The 19,763-nt window shown below is 43.0% G+C and overlaps 1 protein-coding gene across 4 annotated transcripts in view; it reads right to left on the bottom strand.

The window, feature by feature from the left end:
* Positions 1-19,763, bottom strand: part of NSMCE1 (NSE1 homolog, SMC5-SMC6 complex component) — a 45,869-nt gene that overhangs the window by 362 nt on the left and 25,744 nt on the right. Inside the window, exons 3-7 of one of the 4 annotated variants that reach the window (XM_084641385.1) lie at positions 5,734-5,855; positions 4,333-4,410; positions 2,674-2,820; positions 1,403-1,519; positions 396-516 (exon numbers count right to left, since the gene is read on the bottom strand). In XM_084641385.1, coding sequence (XP_084497511.1) covers positions 396-516; positions 1,403-1,519; positions 2,674-2,820; positions 4,333-4,410; positions 5,734-5,855 — 585 coding nt within the window. The remainder of the gene's footprint in view (positions 1-395; positions 517-1,402; positions 1,520-2,673; positions 2,821-4,332; positions 4,411-5,733; positions 5,856-19,763) is intronic. The other 3 variants (XM_084641386.1, XM_084641388.1, XM_084641387.1) reach the window with 3 other exon arrangements.

The raw sequence follows: 19,763 nt of genomic DNA, 5'->3' as shown, positions 1-19,763 counted from the left end.
AGCTCCAAATTCTCTCTAAATGGCTAAAAATGTGTAAACTCCTATTTGCTTGTGACTTCCGTTAGAAATGTTCCATTTCATTAGTTACATTGAGGTATTCCGAGAAGCTTCTGCTTCAACAAACTGAATATTTCCAGATTTTTTTTCACTCAACATACTGCTGGTAGTAGAGGGTCTAGGACTCCAGGAGTAAAGGCACAACCCTGATGGTTATAGGTGCACAAAATTACCAAAGCAAGATCCACCAGCTGAAATACTTGACGTTTCCAGTAAGTAAGAAAGTTCAATCCACTGTCATCTTATCATGACTACAGTAACTTAAGTATCACCATTAAATATCTCCGTCCATGCCCAGGTATTATTAGACAAGAGTTGTAAAATGGGTTGCTTGCTACCTGGAATCTCATGTGGCCAAAACTCATTACAGTGGGGACAGTGTGGTTCCATCTGAGCTTTGAAATATTTTCCAGCACAAGGCAAGTGCATTCCAATTCCACAGGTTTCACATACTTGACTCTGAAATGAGAAATGTTACTGTCAATAGAAAGCATTTCTAGTCTCCCTCTCAGTGCTACAAAGCATGTCATCTTTGGAAAGAGCCATAGTCTGCCTTACTCACCCAAACTAAGAGCACTAACTCCAGAGAATTTTACTTCATTTCCAGCTGGAGGATCCTTGTAAACAGAGGCTGGCATGGGTTACAGGGAAATACTACTTGGGAGCTGGGAAACGGGCATTTGTTCGGGTCATGGAAAGACTCGTAGCAAGAAGGCTTGGGAGCCAAAGGGTGTTGGGACAGGTGGGTGGGAAAAGGAGTGTCAGAACAGCATGCCTGTTGGGAAAGACTTGGAGAGAAGAAGTAGCTGCAGGAGGCAGGGAATGAGTAATGGGGGATTGGCAGCTGAGAAAAGGAGCTCAGGTCCCAGCCACTTATCAGGGGAACAAGATTGGGAGCTTGTGGGGATGCCACTGCCCAGCTCCTCAGTGCAGTTTGTGGGCTTATTCTAGAGTTCTTGACGCAAGCAAGAGTGAAGATGCATGCACGTACCAGACAGGGAAATCACCATGTGTTGAGTCCAGTGGTTTATAATAGCTAACAACCATCATGCACATGTAAAAATGGAAAAGATTCACCCCCAGTTCAGCTGACTGGGACAGGAGCCAACATGATGAATGCAGGTTTCTCACTGACTAAGTTCACTTTCTCCAAGTTCATATAGTTATAGTGGCAGCAACAGAATAGGTATTTTGTGTACTGTGGACTCCACTGCCAGGTTACAACAGCAGTTTGAACATGGAACAAATGCTCAGAAAGAAAAATATCACATGCTTTAGCTACCATCATGCAGGAATGTTTCTCAACAGCAGACACTTACTGAGGAAGCCCAGCCCAATATGTTACCTGAATGGCGAGGCTGTGACAGATGTTACATTTCCTCACCAAGTCTTGGTAGTTGCTGAGGATGTATTGCTCCATCTCCATTATGCAGCGAGTGTGCAAGGTGTACTCCCCATCTCGCTAAGGGAACAACACCAACTGTGAGATTATAATATTGTTTCTTACAATTCACTCTTGACCTTTTTCTGAGCTCGCTCGAACTTTTAGCAAAAGCAAAGCTTGACGTTCATTTCTTTTCAGCATCCAGCAGAGACCCATCACTAATACAAAGACAATATTCAAATTCCACTCAAAGCACTGCACCTAATTAGCGTAAAACAGCAGGAAAAAAACTCCCTTGTCTTTAATAAATATGCATACCATGGAAGCCACAGGTCCCTGCAAGCATTCACCCATCCTCCATCAAAGACCACAGAGGTTAGAGAGATTATTCTAAACAAAATGTAGGGTTCCATGTAACAACATGTAACAACCTTTGCAACTGGGCTTCTCTTTAGAGCTGGACAGCTCTAAAATACCTAGATTATTGAGAAATATCATGGAAGAAAATCTGGCACCCTTTCTTAACACATGTAATGGAGAGATTTTCAAAGGCACAAAGGGGAGTTTCCTCCTGACTTTCAGTAGGAATTGGGCACCTACCTGTCCTTTACATTTCTGAAAGTCTCCCCCAGCTCAAGGGAACCCGTCGCAGAGAACGGTGTAGAGATTCAGGATGAAACACCTTCAAGAGCAGAGGGTGAGCACAGCAGCTGCACCGCAGATGGACATGGTCACCTCTGCTTGCCAACCTGCGGGGGGCGGGGGGGGCGCGTCCCTCCAGCTCTTCTCTGGGGGGGCTAAGCCCAGCAGTGCCACCACCGCCTCCCTAACTCAGTATTTAAAGGGGAGCGGCAAGCGTTCAGAGTGTCCCATGCGTGGAAACTGCAGGAGTGTGTCAGCAGGGTTCTCAGTTACACTCGTGCAACCTTACTGCCTGGCATGAGCATACCATTTGGCTTGCAGAACCTTTGCTACTAAGTGATGATACCTGAGAAGAAAAGAGCTCTGTCTGAGTCAACTCCTAGGGTAAGCTTACAGCACGGCCAGATGCAAAGACTTGTAAACTTAGCATATTTTATACGGCATCATTGAGACAATAGAAATTGGCTCACCCAATACCATTTTTACAGTCACTCTTTAGAGCAGAGCTGCACTTTTGGCTGTCAAAGCAATATGAAAGAACAGTCAAAGCTACTAAAATGCCCACTCTCTCTACAAGATAAAGCAATTACTTCAGAGAGCCACTTATCCTGCACCAAATTTTGCAGCACTTGCTCTGCTTCCTTTTTCTTCATTTTCTTTATTTTAAGTTGATCAGCCAGGTTTAAAATATTTGTGGAAGATGCAAAGCCATTTTCTGATACGATGATCGCATCCATCTGCAGAAAGAAAAATATCTGATGAGAAAAAACATACAATTGGCTAGCCCGAGTTCTGGGTTAATGGCAATGTGGAGGTTTTTTTCAGCACCTAGTTTAAATATACTATAAAATGCAACATATAATGCAAATATTTCAGGAAATTAAACCAATTAAGAGGCTGTTGGCAGTGTTAACCTGCCACAGGGGAGATAATTCCACAACTGAAACTGCAAGATGGGAGCTTGCAGGAAGCAATGTTGAAGCCCCTTTAATACACTGCAATGATGCTGAATATATGATGCATCCTCCACACCAGGGAGGAATCTGTGTCTTGACTTGGCCTGAGATCCATGCTTCCTTGATGAAAGATCTTTATCCATCAGCAAGGCATCTGTTCCAACTGGATTCATGTGCACAAGTAAATGTTCTTGACATTCTTAGGCTGAATTGGTGCTGCCAGTTTTCAAAAATTCTATCATCTTTGGTTGAGCTTCAGTGCAAAATCTGTGATGGCAACAAATCTTGGAGCACTAGTGAAGGCAGGACACATGCACTTTCAGCACAGTGCGTCTCTGATCAGTGCAGCTCGAGATGAGAGTGGTGGTAACCTATACACTGGTCTACACTGTTGATGTCATCAGTGAAGCTGCACCAGTCTCAGACCAGCAACGGGAATATTTCTGAAAGCTGTAAGTGTAGATGAGACTTTTTGGACAAACTTCACATTGAGGCAAGTGAGGATTTTCTTCCAGGTAAGCAACACATCACCCTTGCTGTCCATAAAGGGCAGATGTATTTCTCGCACCGGTAGGCCCAAAACATATACAGTCTCTGAGCAGTCACAGAAATTCACTATACTCTTTATGAACAGAACCAAACAATATTATAACAAGAAACCAACAAAAAGCAAGATACTGAATTCTTATCACGGGAAATGCTAGTGATGACACCATTGGTTCAAATGAAGCAGGATATTGCATATGGACCCAATGGGGGAGTCTGGACCTTTGAAAACTCTTCAAGAGCGGTCTGCCTGTCTTGTTAGGCGGCATTGTCCATGGCTATCAATGCATACGAGTCATTGACTAAACCAACAATATACAATCCACTTCGTAGCAATCTTCAAATCCTAGTACTAGGTTATTATTGTCAAAAGCTACTGTAGATTAAAGGGGTCCTGAAACCTTCTATTCCCAGACAGAATTACCCAGTCATTGCTGGGAATTCTGGGACAGTGCTGCTGCAGAAAGATGATTAATAAACTAAAAGCAGGTCTGCCAAGTCTTGCTCTGAGAAGCGCTTTCTCATTGATTTCGATTTAACACTAATTTATCCCCAAGAGGGAATAGATTTATGCCACACTTCTATTTTTTTCAATTGATTTGTGTTACAACTAACAATTATAAACTAAAGCAATATGGTATCTTACTCTTCAAGCAGATTTCACAGACTATTCCGTTTATTTTAAAGAGGAGACCATTCCCCCAACAGTCTGATTTGCTGAGTAATGAGCTGACTTACAGTACTTACAGTTTTTCTGAACAATTCTAACTCATTTTCTGTATAGTCAGATGCCATCTTAGTTATTTCAGTTTCTGCCAGATTCACCTATAAAATAACAATTATTGAACTCAAACTACCTTTGTACTTCCAGCCAGAACAAAGCATGTATTATTTTAAATTAACATAAAGGTCGCTTGTTGCAACAGCATGAAGGGGAGCATTCTTTCTTGAGATAAAGCCTTTTATTAACAAAAACACCTCAATCCTGCCCTTGCAGGACCCCCGTATTCCAGCCCTGGACCTCTCCTGAGCAAACACTCCACACTGTGCACAAATGGAGACTAAGAAGAGACTGAATTTTTCACTTATACTAAGCCAGTACTTCAGATAAATGTTTAGATTCTGAGGTAAGTTGAGATGAAAGGGATACAATAGAACAACATTCAAAAAAATCATGAAAATACCTAATAGCAAATAGTAATTTACTATGGTTAACAGGCAGCACTACTTGATTATGAAAAACAACAATACTTCGTATTGCTCTTGCACCTTTTACCATGATGTATTAGTAACCCTATTTTATACATGGGAAAACAGGAACCAGGAGCTAAAGGCGTTGGTCAAGGTTGCACAGAGCACGATTCCCAGACCAGTGCAATCGCCAGACAATGCTCTCTCTCTCGCTGACATTTACAATCCGGAAATTATTTGTAAATCATTTCCTAGCAGATCTTTTCTACTGGATGAATTTTTTATTAGCAGGTGCAAAAAATCCATGTTGGGGAGGTTTAAGAGCTTTCCAGCCGACGTTACATATAGCGGGGAAAAAAGGTTCTTTTTTTAAAAAAAAAAACCACCACACTTATCGCAGCACCACCTCTTAATATTTATGATAAATAAATCAAACACGACTACAGTCCTTGCCGCCATGTTCTGTTCCTTCGCGTCTATCATGTTAACCGTTCATCCTCACGCTTCCCTGTTCTACGTGTAGATTCTACAGCAGCTGTCAGCATAAGACTGGAGGAGCCCAGCCAAAACAAAACATCACTTAGTGTGAGAAGCGTGCTGGCAGACACATCCTCACAAGATTCTGTGTATTTGCTCTGAATAACATTGCTATTTTATAACCCTTTGTTTCAGCACTTCTATTGGTACCTCAAACTCAAGGATATGGAGCACAGAGAGAAATAGTAGATGTATTTGTTGTCACTGGCTAAAATACAGTCCCTGCATGAATGAGCTTACCAGTCTAAAAGTATTAGGAGGAATGTGCACTTTTCATTGATATGTTATGCATGAAGGTTAATTTTATGTTAAGTATAGAGATGATTCTCCTCGCTGCTGCATCTTTGAAATGTGACATTGGTTAGCATTACTAGTAGTTAGACATTAAATCCACAAGGTGGCAACATATCACACACTTACCAATGCGTAATATGTTTTCCCATCATCTTCAGACATTCCTTTCCGGATCTGCATAAAGAAAGGCTGCAGATGGATGTTAACGACATTGATGAAGTCATCCAGCTTATCATGAGCATAGTAGACTGGAAATTTTTTTAAAAAAAGGTGGTTAGCTAGTCAGACAGCCAATCTCACACTCCTGGAAACCCAGTCCTGGGCAGCAAAGCTTGTGACACCCAGACAGAGTTTTGAACCTGTCTTTTACATTTAGCTGGCATGTACTTGTCCTGTGCTCCTTTCATATCACTGCTGATTACAAACACAACACCAGATTTCAGAAGAGTCCAGCCCTTGCGACTTCAGTAGCCGTGCTCACGGACTCTTATGTTTGTTGCTTGGCTCTTTGGGATCCACAACATTATCCATTCCAGCTGAATGGAGTTTTTAAATTGAATAAAAAGTTACCATATAGGATTAAATCTTGTGTATAATGAACAAATATATCTGTGCTCTATTCTGTTTTTGTGGTTTCCTGGTTTCTTTTCGTGCTCTGTTTTTCACAATGTAGAAACAGCTTTGCTACCTGCATACCATGGATTGATAATAAATTCTGATTTCAGGGACATGCCATTGTAGCATTTGGTGCCACATCCTATAAGCAAGAAATTTAGCAGCAGAAATTACATCACAGACATCACTGGGTCATGGAAGAAAGCAGGTGAACCCGTCCTGGTCCCCACATAGGCACAGCACAAGCTCCAAGCAAAGATTCTGCCAGAACTCCCATTGACTTCAGTGGGACTAGGTTTTCACCCTAAATATTTAGAAGCAGCATTAAGTAATATTTCACAACTTTTTTAGCCAATAAAGTTATTTCTTGTGAGATATCTCAGACGTATTAAGAGTGGTCACTAAAAGGGCTTTAGACTGTCTCAGTTACAAGAGATATTATCTGTGATTACAGGAGCACTTGGAGGCCTCAGCCAGGGTTCTAGACCCGTTGTGATAAGTGCTGCACAAATCTGTAATACAAAGGCAGTCCCTGCCCCAGTGAGCTCACAATCTAGGTTTATAGCAGAACTCCAAAGGTGGATGACATTGACAAACCAAGAACAAGGTAAGAGTAAAATAAGCATGTTTGCACATTATTGATTTGCCTGACCATGGTCAGGTGGTATCATGGCAGAAGTGAGTCTTAAGGAGAGATCTGAAGGAGTGGTCACTAGAGGAATATTCTTTTGGGGACAACTACACCATTGGAATTTTAGATGAAAGTCTGCTTGCACTAGCAGATCCTCTTCCCATGGAGGGAAATCAAATGCTGTGCTCGATAATTTTAACAACCGTAAAATTAGTTTGCAGACCTATTGGTGGTGGTGTAGGAGAAATAAAGGGTGCCACACTTAAACTGTTTAAATTTTTTCATTAAAGCTAATATTAAAAAATTATATAGTACACAGGTTAAGAAAAAAGGAGTGTCTGTACATCTGGGTATAGTGCTTAAATTTTAAAAACAAACTTTGTATTTGTGGATAGTCCATAAGATACATATAGTGCATAATTAGCAATAACCCAAATTTAGGTGAATAAATTTAAGAACACAGTTTAGATATTAGCATCCAAAGTATTCAGGTACAACACTCATGAAAAGTCATACAGAGAGTTGGTTGTGGAAAGCAAATATAGCAATGAGTGAAGATTGCCCCTCAGTAATTGAGAATTTAGGGTAGGTTGTCCATTTAGAAAATACAATCCATGAGGAAAGTATTTCAAACCTTCCTCCTCCTCTGCTCCTATAAACTATTCCTAGTTTGAGGAAAACATTTACAGAGACTACTCCCTAAGCTAAAACAGGGACATTTTCTCAAGGGGAAAGGGATGAAAAAATTCTCTCCTGTGGGGACACAGATGAAAGACTGATCCAAACCACACACTTTTGGAAGGTACACTAATGAGAGCAGTGGGAGCACCTACATAGAATAGACTAATAAAAGAGCCACTTAAATGGCCTATAAAACAACAGTAAAATTAAGAAAAGCAGCCCACCCTCCCTCAAGTGCCTCTACTAAAAACAAAATACAAATAACTAACCCCAAATAAACGAGAAATGTGTTAACATTAAAAACAAGACACGAACCCAACAGTTTTTTTTTCCACTTTCTTTTAACCAGCATATTCTCCCAGATGGGAGGTGCACCATTCCTGGCAGCACTGCAATACCCGCTTGATGCATGGAGTGGATGGAGCAAGCTACTATTCCAGCTCCCTGTTCCAAAAATCCATTTAATATACAGTTTATTACATCTGCATGTGTGCCAAAGATACTGGAAGTAGCTGTAGCAAAACTCATAACCTTCCTCTGTGCTACATGACTTGTATTGCAATGTGCATTATGGATAGAAAGCAATTCTAACTGAATGGGCAGAAATTGATCATATATTATTTTTGTATTGAAAACTATCTGACTTACACTGGCAGATCTGAGGGGAAAATTGGATAGGATTAGTCTTATATTATCAAGATGTGGCCATTTACTCACTACTTTTACAACTCTTCTATAGGCTGTACACTTTCCTCTACCATTTGTCTGTCTGTAGATTGCAAAATCCTTGGAGCAGGGATCATGCCCTCTTTTCTCTTTGTAAAATAGCTAGAAATAATGGGTGCTCTGGGAAATACATTATTTATACTGATAACTGCAGTCTTCTGGAGGTATCAAAGGATGCCTTGTGGCATCACACAATCCAGGTTGGTGCAAGATGTGTATCTAAGCCAAGATACCCTTTTATTCCAAGATGTCAAACTATAACCAGTTTCCAGCCCAGTTGGGTTTTTATATCTATATTTTTTAAACTACATCAGTTTGGTAGAAAGTTGCAGCTTACCAAAAATTATTGTGGATGATCTTTCTGAAACAATGATAAATTGTCTCTTTCTTTAAGGTGTAGAACACCGTTTCAACTAACGCCATATCAGAGATGTAGCTATTTATTTTGCTTTCAGCTGAGGAGAAAGGGAGGAAAATGCTGTTCCAAGACCTGGCTAACGGATAAAGCGAAGTTGTTCATAGCGTAGAAAACTAAGCATATGCTAGAACCAGCTAGTGTTCTTTATCCACTTTGTAAATAAATGAGTCCCAGCCCTGATCACTCAGTAGATATGCACATGGACAATAACATGTGGCAGCATTAGAAGCAGAGCTCATTATCTACAAGCATAGGAGCGTATTGGAGCATTTGCTTTGGCAGGAATTATTTGAGTTCAAAGGCAGTTGACAGACCAGCAGAGTAGTACCTAAATGGAACATTGTAAACAATCTGATTTTATTTTAATAATAAACCAGATTAACAGACCCTGGCCAGAACACAAGCTGGAGGTCGCCTCTGGAACAAGGGACTGGATCTGTACTGGAGGTATCTGTGCCTCTCCTAGGGACTGTGAATATAAAGCAAACCAAATGCTGCTTTGCCTTTTGGTTAATGATCATTCTGACTCAGACACTGGGCTGAATATTCATCTCCTCTTTTAGGCAAGGAAAGTAATAGCAAAATAATGACAGAGATAAAGACAAGGGAGTCTTTACCACATAGGATTGGTCAGAGAAACCATAGCTTCCTCGTAAGTTTCAGAATACATACAAGGGCAAATACAAACCTAGGGATCCCTTATTTAGGACAAAAGATTATAAACAAAGTTAGTAAGGACTTTAAGAAATATGACAGGCCCTTTATTTACACATCTTACTTGACATCTAAGAATATGGTATATTACACTATTTTGAGTACTTAATCTCCAGCTGTGCAGCTGTTAGTTACAAAGGAGAGAAAAGTGAAGTTCTACTCTGAAAAGTGACAATGTAAAAACAGCCCATTGCATCTTTCCACTTTGACTCAGAATGGATTTAAATCACAAGTTACTCAGAAACGATGTAATATTCACTTTTCAGAGTAGAACCACACTAAGAAAAGTGACATCTATACCATAATCTTCAATATTCATAATTTTTTAGGGTTTAGCATTAAACAAAAATCAAAATGAGACTAAGATTACTTTGGATTTTAAATCCATGGTGCTCAGTTTTGATTTCACAGCAGACTAACTAAAGGTGAGTTTCACCGAGAAATGCTTAACTTCTCCACTTCATCTAATTATTCCTCAAATGCAACTTTAAAAAAAAAAAAAAACTTCTATGAAAAGCGCCCCATCACACTTGGAAATCTTGCCAGATCATGTAATTATTACATGTAAAAAAAACCAAAACACCTACAAGAAAAACGAAAGCTGCTTGTAAGTCTGATAGAATAGTATTATTGTTAGGTGCACTTCACACTAAGAAGATTTAAAATTTCACAGGTTGCAACTGCATTTACCATATTGACTGATTCACAGTGTTATACTTGAGAACATCTTTTTCATTAGCTTTCCTGCGTTTTTCAGGTTCAGCATTCACACATGCAAAGAGACCAGAACAAGTCTGTGTTTTTGTTTGGTTGGTTGAAATTTTTGAGGAGGACTGGGTATTTGGCTTTGATTTTGTTTTACTTTTTAAATGTATCATGTTCATTATGGTGGTGCCTAGGGACCAACCAAGAACAGGTCCCATACCCCGTACTCCACCCCCATGGTGATATTGAGTGTTTGTACAGTGCTTAAGAGATAGTCCTTGCCTCAAAGAGCTTACAATCTACACTGTGTTTGACTTCTGACCAGACTTCACCATTAGCTGTTAATCCTTAGGATGTGTATCCTATTTTTCATTATTCGTAATAAATGTTATCCTACATGTATACAGTTCTCCCAAACACATTATACACAGATCTGCAGTGCAGATTTCATCCAAAACGTTGCTTGCAAAGGGCACAGCAACACCACACAACAGTTTAGAAAAAGAAGAAGGTATCCAACTGCAGGATGAATTTAGGGAGGCAAAACAGAATTACTCAGGTTGGAATCGGGCCAGAATAACAGAGTTAACACACTTATAAAAATGCCATGCCATCTTACTGATCACAAGTGACCAAGACTTTGGGCTTACAATGAACCTAAAAACGCTTCCCAAGTACTACCATGCTATACTGATGGTTCAGCATTGACTAAGAGGGAACATACATCTACTCAATCATCATTAAAAGTGGAACTAAGACAGATTTTTTTTAAGTGTGGGTAATTAACAATTGGAACAGCTTCCCGAGGGATCTGGTAAATATTCTGTGATGTAGAACTTTCAATCAAAATTGGATAAATGTCTTTTTATAATATTCTCTAGTTCAACCACAAATCATCGGCTCTGTCATAAATATAAAGGGAAGGGTAAACCCCTTTGAAATCCCTCCTGGCCAGGGGAAAGCTCCTCTCACCTGTAAAGGGTTAAGAAGCTAAAGGTAACCTCGCTGGCACCTGACCAAAATGACCAATGAGGAGACAAGATACTTTCAAAAGCTGGGAGGAGGGAGAGAAACAAAGGGTTTGTGTGTCTGTCTGTAGTCGTCTTGGCCAGGGACAGAACAGGAATGGAGTCTTAGAACTTTTAGTAAGTAATCTAGCTAGGTATGTGTTAGATTATGATTTCTTTAAATGGCTGAGAAAAGAATTGTGCTGAATAGAATAACTATTTCTGTCTGTGTATCTTTTTTGTAACTTAAGGTTTTGCCTAGAGGGGTTCTCTATGTTTTTGAATCTAATTACCCTGTAAGATATATACCATCCTGATTTTACAGGGGGGATTTCTTTATTTCTATTTACTTCTATTTTTTATTAAAAGTCTTCTTGTAAAACACTGAATGCTTTTTCATTGTTCTCAGATCCAAGGGTTTGGGTCTGTGGTCACCTATGCAAATTGGTGAGGCTTTTTATCCAACATTTCCCAGGAAAGGGGGGGTGCAAGTGTTGGGAGGATTGTTCATTGTTCTTAAGATCCAAGGGTCTGGGTCTGTAGTCACCTAGGCAAATTGGTGAGGCTTTTTACCAAACCTTGTCCAGGAAGTGGGGTGCAAGGTTTTGGGAAGTATTTTGGGGGGAAGGACGCGTCCAAACAGCTCTTCCCCAGTAACCAGTATTAGTTTGGTGGTGGTAGCGGCCATTCCAAGGATAACGGGGGTAATATTTTGTACCTTGGGGAAGTTTTGACCTAAGCTGGTAAAGATAAGCTTAGGAGGTTTTTCATGCAGGTCCCCACATCTGTACCCTAGAGTTCAGAGTGGGGGAGGAACCTTGACATGGTGGCACAGTGGTGGGATTAACCTGAAATCATTTTGAGATCCAGTTGAGATTTTTTGAACTAGAAATACAGATTTTAAAAAGGAATTTTTAGGAAGTCCAGAAGGCAGCTTTGAAACTGAAAGCAGCTTGGTTTCTCTCTGCTTTGTGGCCAAGCAGAGACAAAAGGGGATTATCTTGTGAATTGCAGGTTTTCTTGCCTGGAGGCAGGGTACTTAACTCCTGCAGGGAAATTCACAGTCTTCCAACCCAGAGGTTTTTTTTTTTCTTTTCTTCCTAAAAGTAAATAGGGGGTGTGTGCTCTACCCATTTGCCTGGAGACAAAAGTGGCAGGTTTTTTTTAGGATTTTGATTTTTTTTTTTTGTTTTACAAGGAGCACAGGTTTGAAAAGAAATTTTTTTTCTTCTTTGGGCTGGGTAAGCAGGTTTCCAAGTAGTTGGAGGTTTTTTGCTTTAATTTGGGCCCAGAGCAGAGACAAGGGAATTGTCTTTTTCTGTAGGCTGACAATCACTATCAGAGAATAGGTATTCTATTCCAGCACAGCAAAATTTTACAGCCAAGTTTTGTTTGTTTATTTCTAAACCTCGGGTGTAAAGTTAGTTAAAAACAGAGAGGTTAGAATGGCCAAATCCTCAGCTCGACTACAGCTGGAATTAGCCAAATTTCAGGCTGAGGAAAAACAAAGGGAACATGAAAGACAGATAGAACTCATGCGGCTGAAGGAGGAGGAGAAGGAAAAAGAGAGGAAGCATGTGGAGGAGATGGAGAGGATAAAGGCCCAGCAGAATATACCAACAAACCCTAGCAATCCTTCTCCAGGTACCACTTCCCATCCCAGAAAGTTCCCCACCTACAAGGCAGGTGATGATACTGAGGCCTTCTTAGAAAACTTCGAAAGGGCCTGCCTTGGGTACAACATCTCTACTGACCAATACATGGTAGAGCTGAGGCCGCAGCTCAGTGGACCCTTAGCTGAGGTGGCAGCTGAAATGCCTAAAGAACACATGAACAAGTATGAACTGTTTAAATCCAAGGCGAGAGTCAGAATGGGGATAACACCCGAGCAGTCTCGTCGGAGGTTCAGAGCCCTAAGGTGGAAACCAGACATGTCATTTACCCGACATGCCTACCACATTGTAAAACATTGGGATGCCTGGATATCAGGAGCAAGTGTTGAATCTCCAGTAAATTTGCCCTTCCTAATGCAAATGGAACAATTCTTAGAGGGTGTTCCTGAGGAAATAGAAAGATACATCCTAGATGGGAAACCCAAAACTGTAATTGAGGCAGGAGAGATTGGAGCCAGATGGGTGGAGGTGGCAGAGAAGAAGAAAACTGGTCGCAGTTGGAGCGGAGACCAGAAGGGACCACCCCAGACCACACCCTATTACCGGGGGCCGCCCAAAGCCCCACCTACCTCCCAAAGAACCCTCCAGACCCCTTATCGTCCCACCACCCCGTTCTCCAGCAACCCTCCTCGCCCCAGTGACCCGTCAGCTGGACGATGTTTTAAGTGTAACGAGCTGGGGCATGTAAAGGCCAACTGCCCCAAGAACCCCAACAGATTACAGTTCATTGCACCGGAATCACACCAGAGGTCCACAGGCCCAGATACCTCCCAGATACCCTTGGAGCGGAGGGAAACTGTGAGTGTGGGTGGGAAGAAGGTCACCGCGTGGAGGGACACCGGAGCACAAGTGTCAGCTATCCATGCTTCCTTAGTGGACCCCAATTTAATCAACCCAGAGATCCAAGTGACGATTCAACCCTTCAAGTCCAACTCTTTCAATTTGCCTACAGCCAAGTTGCCTGTCCAGTACAAGGGCTGGTCAGGAATGTGGACTTTTGCAGTCTATGATGATTATCCCATCCCCATGCTGTTGGGGGAAGACTTGGCCAATCATGTGAAGCAGGCCAAGAGGGTGGGAATGGTCACCCGCAACCAGGCTAAACAAGCCGTGAGGCCTAGCTCTGTTCCGGAAACTTCTATCAGGACCCAGTCAGAGGTGATGGACCTGGACCCCAGGCCAATGTCTGCAACAGCAGTAGTGGATCCAGTCCCAGAGACCCAGACGGAACCAGTCCCAGAACCGGAACCAGCCAAACAACCAACACCAGACCCCGTGTCAGCACTGAATCCAGTACTTGCAACCTCAACACCAGAGGGCCCCACCGAACCTGAACTGGCAGCAGCCGATAACCCTACACAAGAGGCTCAGCCGGAGCCTGAATCCCAACATAGTGCACCAGCCGAGAGCGGTTCACAGTCAACAGAAACAGCTCCATCCCCTATATCGCTTCCAGAGGGACCAAGCCTAGGTCCACAATCCCATGAGGAACTGATGTCTCCAGCATCAAGGGAACAGTTCCAGACCGAACAGGAAGCAGATGAAAGCCTCCAGAGAGCTTGGACGGCGGCACGGAGCAACCCACCGCCTCTCAGCTCTTCTAATCGATCCAGGTTTGTTGTAGAAAGAGGACTTTTATACAAGGAAACTCTTTCTGGGGGACACCAGGAAGACTGGCATCCTCAGAGACAGTTGGTAGTTCCAACTAAATACCGGGCCAAGCTCTTGAGCTTAGCCCATGATCACCCTAGTGGCCATGCTGGGGTGAACAGGACCAAAGACCGTTTGGGGGGGTCATTCCACTGGGAGGGAATGGGCAAGGATGTTTCTACCTATGTCCAGTCTTGTGAGGTGTGCCAAAGAGTGGGAAAACCCCAAGACCAGGTCAAAGCTCCTCTCCAGCCACTCCCCATCATTGAAGTTCCATTTCAGCGAGTAGCTGTGGATATTCTGGGTCCTTTTCCGAAAAAGACACCCAGAGGAAAGCAGTACATACTGACTTTCATGGATTTTGCCACCCGATGGCCGGAAGCAGTAGCTCTAAGCAACACCAGGGCTAAAAGTGTGTGCCAGGCACTAGCAGACATTTTTGCCAGGGTAGGTTGGCCCTCCGACATCCTCACAGATGCAGGGACTAATTTCCTGGCAGGAACTATGAAAAACCTTTGGGAAGCTCATGGGGTAAATCACTTGGTTGCCACTCCTTACCATCATCAAACAAATGGCATGGTGGAGAAGTTTAATGGAACTTTGGGGGCCATGATACGTAAATTCGTAAATGAGCACTCCAATGATTGGGACCTAGTATTGCAGCAGTTGCTCTTTGCCTACAGAGCTGTACCACATCCCAGTTTAGGGTTTTCCCCATTTGAACTTGTATATGGCCGTGAGGTTAAGGGGCCATTGCAGTTGGTGAAGCAGCAATGGGAGGGATTTACACCTTCTCCAGGAACTAACATTCTGGACTTTGTAACCAACCTACAAAACACCCTCCGAACCTCTTTAGCCCTTGCTAGAGAAAACTTACAGGATGCTCAAAAAGAGCAAAAAGCCTGGTATGATAAACATGCCAGAGAGCGTTCCTTCAAAGTAGGAGACCAGGTCATGGTCTTAAAGGCGCTCCAGGCCCATAAAATGGAAGCATCGTGGGAAGGGCCATTCGTGGTCCAGGAGCGCCTGGGAGCTGTTAATTATCTCATAGCATTCCCCACCTCCAACCGAAAGCCTAAGGTGTATCATATTAATTCTCTAAAGCCCTTTTATTCCAGAGAATTAAAGGTTTGTCAGTTTACAGCCCAGGGAGGAGACGACGCTGAGTGGCCTGAAGGTGTCTACTACGAAGGGAAATGTGCTGGTGGTGTGGAAGAGGTGAACCTCTCCATGACCCTTGGGCGTATGCAGCGACAGCAGATCCAGGAGCTGTGCACTAGCTACGCGCCAACGTTCTCAGCCACCCCAGGACTGACTGAACGGGCATACCACTCCATTGACACAGGTAATGCTCACCCAATTAGGGTCCAACCTTACCGGGTGTCTCCTCAAGCTAAAACTGCTATAGAACGGGAGATCCAGGATATGTTACAGATGGGTGTAATCCGCCCCTCTGAAAGTGCATGGGCATCTCCAGTGGTTCTAGTTCCCAAACCAGATGGGGAAATACGTTTTTGCGTGGACTACCGTAAGCTAAATGCTGTAACTCGCCCAGACAACTATCCCATGCCACGCACAGATGAACTATTAGAGAAACTGGGAAGGGCCCAGTTCATCTCTACCTTGGACTTAACCAAGGGGTACTGGCAGGTACCGCTAGATGAATCTGCCAAGGAAAGGTCAGCCTTCATCACACATCTCGGGCTGTATGAATTTAATGTACTCCCTTTCGGGCTGCGAAATGCACCCGCCACTTTCCAAAGACTTGTAGATGGTCTCCTAGCGGGATTAGGAGAATATGCAGTCGCCTACCTTGACGATGTGGCCATATTTTCGGATTCCTGGGCAGACCACCTGGAACATCTACAAAAAGTCCTTGAGCGCATAAGGGAGGCAGGACTAACTGTTAAGGCTAAGAAGTGTCAAATAGGCCTAAACAGAGTGACTTACCTTGGACACCAGGTGGGTCAAGGAACTATCAGCCCCCTACAGGCCAAAGTGGATGCTATCCAAAAGTGGCCTGTCCCAAAGTCAAAGAAACAGGTTCAGTCCTTCTTAGGCTTGGCCGGTTATTACAGACGATTTGTACCGCACTACAGCCAAATCGCTGCCCCACTGACAGACCTAACCAAAAAGAAACAGCCAAATGCTGTTCAGTGGACCGGAAAGTGTCAGAAGGCCTTTAACAAGCTTAAAGCGACACTCATGTCTGACCCTGTACTAAGGGCCCCAGACTTTGACAAACCGTTCCTAGTAACCACAGATGCATCCGAGCGTGGTGTGGGAGCAGTTTTAATGCAGAAAGGACCTGATCAAGAATTCCACCCTGTAGTGTTTCTCAGCAAAAAACTGTCTGAGAGGGAAAGCAACTGGTCAGTCACTGAAAAAGAATGTTATGCCATTGTCTACGCTCTGGAAAAGCTACGCCCATATGTTTGGGGACGGCGTTTCCACCTGCAAACCGACCATGCTGCACTAAAGTGGCTTCACACCCTCAAAGAAACTAACAAAAAACTTCTTCGGTGGAGTTTAGCTCTCCAAGATTTTGATTTCGACATCCAACACATCTCAGGAGCTTCTAACAAAGTGGCTGATGCACTCTCCCGTGAAAGTTTCCCAGAATCAACTGGTTAAAATCGTCCTTGAGAAGTGGAAAATATTGTTAGTCTTTATGTACTTGGTAGTATATTTAGAGATGCATGTGTCTTATTAACTCTGTTTTCCTAGAGCTCCAGGAAGAAATCCCAGCCAGTGTTTCACCCTAGCTGAGATTTGGGGGGCGTGTCATAAATATAAAGGGAAGGGTAAACCCCTTTGAAATCCCTCCTGGCCAGGGGAAAGCTCCTCTCACCTGTAAAGGGTTAAGAAGCTAAAGGTAACCTCGCTGGCACCTGACCAAAATGACCAATGAGGAGACAAGATACTTTCAAAAGCTGGGAGGAGGGAGAGAAACAAAGGGTTTGTGTGTCTGTCTGTAGTCGTCTTGGCCAGGGACAGAACAGGAATGGAGTCTTAGAACTTTTAGTAAGTAATCTAGCTAGGTATGTGTTAGATTATGATTTCTTTAAATGGCTGAGAAAAGAATTGTGCTGAATAGAATAACTATTTCTGTCTGTGTATCTTTTTTGTAACTTAAGGTTTTGCCTAGAGGGGTTCTCTATGTTTTTGAATCTAATTACCCTGTAAGATATATACCATCCTGATTTTACAGGGGGGATTTCTTTATTTCTATTTACTTCTATTTTTTATTAAAAGTCTTCTTGTAAAACACTGAATGCTTTTTCATTGTTCTCAGATCCAAGGGTTTGGGTCTGTGGTCACCTATGCAAATTGGTGAGGCTTTTTATCCAACATTTCCCAGGAAAGGGGGGGTGCAAGTGTTGGGAGGATTGTTCATTGTTCTTAAGATCCAAGGGTCTGGGTCTGTAGTCACCTAGGCAAATTGGTGAGGCTTTTTACCAAACCTTGTCCAGGAAGTGGGGTGCAAGGTTTTGGGAAGTATTTTGGGGGGAAGGACGCGTCCAAACAGCTCTTCCCCAGTAACCAGTATTAGTTTGGTGGTGGTAGCGGCCATTCCAAGGATAACGGGGGTAATATTTTGTACCTTGGGGAAGTTTTGACCTAAGCTGGTAAAGATAAGCTTAGGAGGTTTTTCATGCAGGTCCCCACATCTGTACCCTAGAGTTCAGAGTGGGGGAGGAACCTTGACAGGCTCAAAGCAAGAATCACTGGGTAGCCTGTGGTATGTAGGACACCAAAATAGATCATCACAATGATCTGTCTGGCCTTAAACTCCAGGAATCTCTAGATAAAGTTTGCTTTGAGAATAAAATGGTCCCTATAAAGTAGCATATCACTGATATGCAAGCTGCTCGGAATTGCAGGAAGGAGGCTCTGTCAACCAGTGATGGATGCCAGCATGACTCAGGGGAATGGGGGTGGGGGGGAAAGGACAACCCTCCTTTCTTTAATTATACTGTAGATCTCAAACACAAAAAAGCACAAAATTTCTGGCGCTTAAGAAATGTTGAGCTGTAGAGTAACACTGCTGCTCTTGGGTAATTCCTTCTGAGCCCTAGCCACCACATCCGGTTAGATACAACAGGTATAGTGTAATTTACATTAGTCTTTCTTTAAGCTAAGACATTTCCTTTTGAACATCAAATAGGGAAAAGGAGCAATTTTCTCTAATCCCTTCTCTCCTCTCTTATCCAGGGCCCTTCACATGTCTATTTTATTGAAGTCCTGTTTTATATCAAACATAACTAACTCAGTCTACACAGTTACTGTTCACAATGAATAAAACAAACATTACATGGGATGGCTGCTTATTAGCACTTGCCATTGGCTTGAAACGCAACATGAATTTGCCTCCCCAAATGCAAGGGGAGAAAAGGAGAAGTAAAGACTCCTCCGACCTTTCAGTTTTCTTCACAGCTTAATGAGTCTAACAGAGAAAATCCTCATGACTGGCCAAATCTTAGAAAGATAAAGAGGGAGTCAGCAGTATGTACCAATACTGCAAATTTATTCTGAGAACATGTCAAATTCAAATACTTTAAAGCAAAGAATATGCAGGTCTGTTGGGTCAACAATTCTGGGATGGAGGGAGAAGTGTGTAAACCTCATTATTCAGTCCGTGACCAAGAGGATACTAACAGTATTTGTGACAAAGTTCCTGCTCTACCTTGGTGGGTCTTGCGCTTTTCGGCAGATTTGCTCGCCTTGGAGCTTCACAGCAGCCCTCAGCTTGGCCGTTGTTCTGAATTCACAGTCCAGATCGACTTCTCTTGTGTCTGACCAGGAGTTGGGAGGATTTGGGGGGAACCCAGGCCCGCCCTCTACTCCGGGTTCCAGCCCAGGGCCCTGTTGGAATGCAGCTGTCTAGAGTGCCTCCTGGAACAGCTGTGCGACAGCTAAGACTCCCTGGGCTACTTCCCCATGGCCTCCTCCCAACACCTTCTTTATCTTCACCATAGGACCTTTCTCCTGATGTCTGATAACACTTGTACACCTCAGTCCTCCAACAGTCCATGTTCTCACCCTCAGCTCCTAGTGCCTCTTGCTTCCAGCTCCTCACACGCACACCACAAACGGATGTGAGCTCCATTTTAAAACCTAGGTGCCCTGATTAGCCTGCCTTAATTGATTCTAGCAGCTTCTTGATTGGCTGCAGGTGTTCTAATCAGCCTGTCTTAACTGTCTCCAGAAGGTTCCTGATTGTTCTGGAACCTTCCCTGTTACCTTACCCAGGGAAAAGGGACCTACTTAGCCTGGGGCTAATATATCTGCCTTCTATTACTCTCCTGTAGCCATCTGGCCCGACCCTGTCACAT

This window comes from Lepidochelys olivacea, assembly GCF_965140295.1.
Source record: "Lepidochelys olivacea isolate rLepOli2 genome assembly, chromosome: 10".
Classification (NCBI taxonomy): domain Eukaryota; kingdom Metazoa; phylum Chordata; order Testudines; family Cheloniidae; genus Lepidochelys; species Lepidochelys olivacea.
The sequence above is the reverse complement of the archived record's forward strand: the minus strand, read 5'-3'. Positions and strand labels throughout refer to the sequence as shown.